This window comes from Poecilia reticulata, chromosome 4 (assembly GCF_904066995.2).
Source record: "Poecilia reticulata chromosome 4, P_reticulata-male-v2, whole genome shotgun sequence".
Taxonomy (NCBI): Eukaryota; Metazoa; Chordata; class Actinopteri; order Cyprinodontiformes; family Poeciliidae; genus Poecilia; species Poecilia reticulata.
Window position 1 is genome coordinate 4409215 of NC_088833.1, and position 6285 is coordinate 4415499.

Consider the following 6285-nt stretch of genomic DNA (forward strand, 5'->3'; position numbering starts at 1 on the left):
TTCTGACACTAAACTCAGAGTTTTTAGATCACATTTCTTTTTCTTTTTTTTACTTTTTTCTCACAGTTATGAGATCAAAACTCACAATCTGAGGTAAAAGAAAAAATTCAGAGAAAAACGTAAAAATTCTCTGATAAATGTCAGAATTCTGAAAAAATGAATTCTGAGAAAAAACAACACAATAAACTTGAAAAGAAAGTCAAAATTCTGAGAGAAAGTTCCTGAAACACTTAGAAAATGAATCATAATGTCATTTTACACCAACCTGATGGTTGAATAACCTAAATAATACCATAATTCAGCAGCACAAATGGGAAAATGCAGCTTATTTTGTTGATATATGATTTCCAATTAAAATATGCAATAAATTAATTACATTAATTTGATCAAAAATACCTGCAGAGTTCCACCACTAATCGAGATAAAAGCTGCTACTTGTAAGACGACGTCATAGAAAATGTTTTCAGATTGAGAACCAGAAACTGGAGCGGAACCAGGTGACCAGGTTGACCAGGTGATCAAGTGGCCAGGTGATCAGGTGACCAGGTGATCAGGTGGCCAGGCAACCAGGTGATCAAGTGATCAGGTGACCAGGTGATCAAGTGATCAGGTGATCAGGTGGCCAGGTGATCAGGTGACCAGGTGAGCAGGTGGCCAGGTGATCAGGTGACCAGGTGAGCAGGTGGCCAGGTGATCAGGTGAGCAGGTGGCCAGGTGAGCAGGTGAACAGGTGACCAGGTGAGCAGGTGGCCAGGTGATCAGGTGACCAGGTGAGCAGGTGAGCAGGTGGCCAGGTGAGCAGGTGAACAGGTGACCAGGTGAGCAGGTGGCCAGGTGATCAGGTGACCAGATGAGCAGGTGATCAGGTGGCCAGGTGACCAGGTGAGGAGGCGACCAGGTGACCAGGTGGCCAGGTGATCAAGTGATCAGGTGACCAGGTGGCCAGGTGAGCAGGTGAGCAGGCGACCAGGTGAGCAGGTGATCAGGTTTTCAGGTGGCCAGGTGACCAGGTGACCATGTGGCCAGGTGAGCAGGCGGCCAGGTGAGCAGGTGAGCAGGCGACCAGGTGAGCAGGTGATCAAGTGATCAGGTGGCCAGGTCATCAAGTGATCAGGTGCACTGCAAAAAGTCCCCTTTCAAAAACAAGAAAAAAAAGTACAAAAATAGGGTATAATTTTCTTAAAATAAGAAAAATTATCTGCCAACAGAACAAGAAAATTTATCTTGTCAAGATTTTCTAAAACAAGAAAAAATATCTAACCAAGATAAACCTACAATATCTTAAAATTAGTGTATTTGTACTTAAAACAAGCCAATTTTACTTATACGAGTAAGATATATTATCTTATTTTAAGAAAAATTATCTCAAGTAAAGAAAATGTTACTTGACACTGAATTTCTTGAAATAGCGTAAAATTTTCTCATTTTAAGGAAAATGTTCTATGTATTAAGAAAATAAATCTCATATATTCTATTTGTATTAGTAAAATTGGCTTGTTTTAAGTACAAATACACTAATTTTAAGATATTTGTAGGTTTATCTTGGTTAGATATTTTTTCTTGTTTTGGAAAATCTTGACAAGATAAATTTTCTTGTTCTGTTGGCAGATAATTTTTCTTATTTTAAGAAAATTATACCCTATTTTTGTACTTTTTTTTCTTGTTTTGAAAGGGGACTTTTGCAGTGATATACCTAAATCTAGTTTATTTTATTGTTGCATAGGATTAAAATATATATTTTGTCACAGCTTTACTCAAGGTTCTTATGCTAAGACAAACATCCAAAAATTGATCCTGTGAATACTGGAACAAGAGATGTTATTGGCTTGCTGAAATGAAGACATAAGTTCAATTACTTTTAACATCTTTATTACATTTAAGTTTCACATAAACACAATAAAACATGACTACTGGTCAGAATTTAAAGTCTGGATGGGCATCTGATTCTGAAACAATCCTGTAAAATGACAGAACAATATCGATCTGACACATCTGCCGCACTAAGAGTCAAGCAAACCAAATTGTCCAAAGCAAAAAAAAAATCTTGGGATTAGATGTCAACAATAGGAGCTTCCTCCGCAATGAACTTCTTCCTATCAGCCATAGCCTTTTATATGTGGAAGTCTTGCCTCAGTTACGGACGCTGTTCTCAAGACGTCTGTCAGCAGCACAGAGAGGAGTGGCCACACACACGGATGCTGAAAGGTGTAGTAGCTGTGATGTCCTCCTTTCAGAAGATCAGGGCAGGCATGGTTCCAATGGCCAGTAGAAAGTTGGTTTCACGATCACCACAGAGCTGAAAAGTGGTCTTGTTTGAAGTTGTTGGGTCATCTGCTAATTGGAGCACAGACAGAAAAACAATCACAAAACAAACCACGTTTTAGGGACTAATCAGTGTAATGATGAATCAGTATCATAAATTTCTTACCTCAAGAATGTGAAGGACGCCGTCACTTGCAATTCCCAAAGTTTCTTTTAGATGGTGCAATACGTGATTGACGATGTGTCTGGCATAGGCTTCACCATGGCAACAGTTTGGTTTACTTGAAAAATAAAACAAGTCTTATTTTAGTTCATGTGCTCCATTACAATATTGCATGAATTCAAGATGACAAGAAAGTTATTTTAATTTAATCAAACAAGGACTACTTAAATTCACCAATCAAAAATAGTGTTTAAAATATTCTGGTAACAGTGTGGAATATCTAACCTTGTAGACTCATTGTATTTAAGTTTTTAAATTACAGCACATCAAACAGCCTCAGTTAGTGAAATACTAGGCGGAATTGCCCTTTAACCATTTCCCGAATCAGAAGCTATATGAGAAGCCACCTTAGCTATGTTAAAAAATGGAAGCTACCAAGAACTCGTGTCGATATTATTTTTAAGCCACAGCTATTGTGGTTAATAACTGTTCAAAGCTCACATTCACAAGAGCGGCTCTTTAACCGCGGATGAAAATTGGCATTTCACGACATGCTAACTAGCTTCAGTTAGCTTATCTTAGAAAGACAGACAACTTTAAACTTACCTCTGAGTACAGCAGCTGTAGGGTCTATACACGTAAAAAAGTCCTCCATCGTCATTCATGTCCAACCGAGATTAGAGAATTTGCCAAAAGAAAATCTTATAAAAGTACAGTAGATAAAAGCTTAGTTAGGCTGTTGCAACTGAATTAACCGTTAATCAGGGCAGTTAAATGATCTCTGGCGTTGCCGTTAGTGATGTGCGGATTGATACTGAAATATCGATTCTTCCGATACCAGAACTTAATTCTTTAAAATCTATTGTCAGATCCAAGGATCAATACTTTCAACACTTTAGTAATTTTAGATAATGTAGATTAACTAGAGTACGTTAAAAAGTAACTAAATTATTGAGATCTTGCCTAAATGAAACGTTGTTAATGGGAACTACTTTTTCTTCCGCTTGGTAAGTATGTAATGTGTAAGGACGTAATGCCCAAGCGCAGCGTGCTGCTGACGCTCACTCACTCAGAAATGAACATGTTGACAGATTATAAAAAAAAGTGCCATGGAGCTATTTCAGCTGTCATTTTATAGTAGTTTTAATAATTAAACAAGGATGTATTTAGTAGGGTTATTACTTTACTAATTTTCTTTTTTTTAGTTTGCAACTCGATTTTCACATGTTTTGTATATTTCAGCTGAATTAAAATAGTTTATAGTAAACGAGATTGTTCTCAATGTACTTCTGAGTTTAAAATGAGTGCATTAGAGTACATTGTGTTCTTTTTATGAAGCCAAGATATGGATTACATTTATTTTTTATTTAATTAAGAAACAAATTAACTGTCTTTGCACAAAGTATGGGATCTGTATTGCTAATACCAGCTTAAATTTTACTCGGTATCGGATCGGAAAGAAAATCTGTTGTATCGAACATTAATACTATCTCACTGCCATTTTGGGCGCTTTCCCATTTGGATTGTATGATGTCATAATTAAATCAAACAAGGACTACTTGTTATTGTTAGTTTGAACAATAAAATATTGTTCAAACTAATATTAATAACTTATAAAGTAAGAATTTGAAATATAAACCAAAAGTTAAAATATTTATCATGACATTGAGCTAATCAATATTGTTGATTCTAATCTCATTGTGTGGAATACCAGCCATTTCAAATCACACATCAATAGAAATTTAATGACATGTCAGTAAGAGGTCCCACATCTTGCATCAAGAAGATCAGATTAAGAAGGTCCTTAGCAGATGGAAACATGCCAAGAATTATCTTGATATATAAACTGATATTGTCTCTGAAATTGTTGTGTTAAATGTCAACCGTTTAAATATTAAATTATAATTTCCAGTACACTCTGCCAACTTATACAAGAGTATAAGTTCATAGGGGTTTTTATTTTTCATTGTCAATAACACAAAGGATTCCATTTGGACATAGTCTGTTTTAATTATCTGAAGACATTTCATTAAGTATGTGATTTCGCTTTATGTGCTTGAAATAAGAAATTTTTACTTATATAAAATAAGTTCTAGACTTGAAGTTTGATTGGTAAATATTGATATTCTAGATTATAGCACATATTTACTCATAATAAGTAATATTTTCTTAATATTAAGCTTTTATATCTTACTGAGATAATTAAGTACAAAAACACTTAAAATAAGAAAAATATTCTAACATAAATCCCTCTTGGTGAGAAAAATTATCTTGTCAGAAAGAAAACAAGAAAAATCTCCTTAATTTAAGATATTTAATCTTACTAAGATTTCAGTTTTTGCAGTGTGAGCAGGTGGTCAGGTGACCAGGTGATCAAGTGATCAGGTGAGCAAGCGACCAGGTGACCATGTGGCCAGGTGAGCTCACCTTGGGTAGTTCTTCGATCTGGTTGGCGTCCAGGTAGAGCTCCTCTAAGGTTCTCTCGAAGCTGAATATTTCCTTCGGGACCTGCTGAAGGCTGCAGTGAGAGTAGTCCAGCACTGAGATCACTTCCTCCTCACCACGGAAACAGCGGCACGGCACCAGCCGGCCAATCAGCTTCCGCTTGGTGGTCATCTCCAGACACTGCACTGTAAAAACAACAACAAGAGGTGGGAGATGTTCAATTTTACACATTTATTCCAAAAGAGAATCATAAAAAATGTTGAGCTGGTGCTAAAAGCCACGAGTTGTTTGAGCTGCATTAATTCAGACTGACGTGTTTTTGATGAGTGAGAACAGAAACTAAAACGCAACACTTTGACTGTAAAATGAAAAACAAATCTTTGCAAATTCTCACATTAAAAACATTATTATCAAAAATTGGGACTCTGTCTTGGTTCTAATAGTCTGGGATTCACTCTTAGTAACAGTGCACTGCAAAAACACAAAATCTTACCAAGTGATTTTGGTTTAGTTTCTAGAGAAAACATTTTAGTGAAATAAGACAAAACTAACTTACATGTAATTTTTCGTCTAAATTTAAGAAATTTTGTTTTTAAGTAAATAATTCCTTAATGCGGATGAAGACGTTCCAGTTACACTGGGAGATAATTTCACTCATGACACGAAAAAAATGTTTTATTACAAGTGAAATAATCTGCCAGTGGAACAAGAACTTTTTAAAAAAATTAACTGGTTATCAACTGACTCTGGTGTTAACAGGATAAAGATTTTAAAGACATTTTTAATATAAAAAAACCCCCCAAATACAAATACTATCTTCAACACTAACAGGAAACTGGATTTGAACAACTCAGCAAAACTTTGGTCGTACGATTTCTGACTTTTCCTTTAAAGCTGCAGTATGTAACTTTCATAAAAACTTACTTGTTACATATATGTTGAAACTGTCACTTTGCATGAGACGGAAAATCTGTGAAAAGAATCGCGCTCTAGTATATAACCAATCGGAGACAGGAGGCGGGTCTTAGCGCTGTCAATCACTCTCACACTCTCACTTATTCTTTGCTAAGCTACAGCTGGCTCATGACAACATAACCTGCTGTGAATGCTGACGCTAGTTAGCGTAGCCGCTGATGATGTTTTCCTGGAAGAGTCAGTTGTTTCTCCACCATTAATACACTTAGCAGCGCGTACACAAGCCTGATTGACAGCGCTGAGACCTTCCTCCGTTGCATTTTAGCAAACTGCGGCTTGATTTTGTCGCAGAGTTTCTTTCTCACACCGTTTTACCTCAACATGGTGACAGTTTTAATAAATATGTACTCACTGCAGCTTTAACAGAGGGAACAAAGTGGACTCAGCCTTCAGGGCTGTGAAATCAAAATGGATTTGAAATGAGATGTAAAACTGGGAAA

The 6285-nt window shown here is 36.3% G+C and overlaps 1 protein-coding gene and 1 long non-coding RNA gene across 19 annotated transcripts in view; both read right to left on the reverse strand.

The window, feature by feature from the left end:
* The window catches only part of lrrc7 (leucine rich repeat containing 7), a 154166-nt gene that overhangs the window by 61800 nt on the left and 86081 nt on the right, over positions 1 to 6285 (reverse strand). For all 17 annotated transcript variants that reach the window (XM_017304405.2, XM_008406230.3, XM_081606037.1 and 14 more), the window contains one exon: positions 4853 to 5055. In XM_017304405.2, coding sequence (XP_017159894.1) covers positions 4853 to 5041 — 189 coding nt within the window. In that variant the 5' untranslated portion in view covers positions 5042 to 5055. The remainder of the gene's footprint in view (positions 1 to 4852; positions 5056 to 6285) is intronic.
* On the reverse strand, positions 1853 to 3526 carry LOC145551397 (uncharacterized). Of its 2 annotated transcripts, XR_014087218.1 has the most exons (3): positions 3032 to 3526; positions 2429 to 2543; positions 1853 to 2334 (listed from the first exon to the last, which is right to left on the reverse strand). It is a non-coding gene; the product is annotated as an uncharacterized LOC145551397 (long non-coding RNA). The 2 variants fall into 2 exon arrangements; XR_014087217.1 differs by having other exon boundaries at positions 1853 to 2543.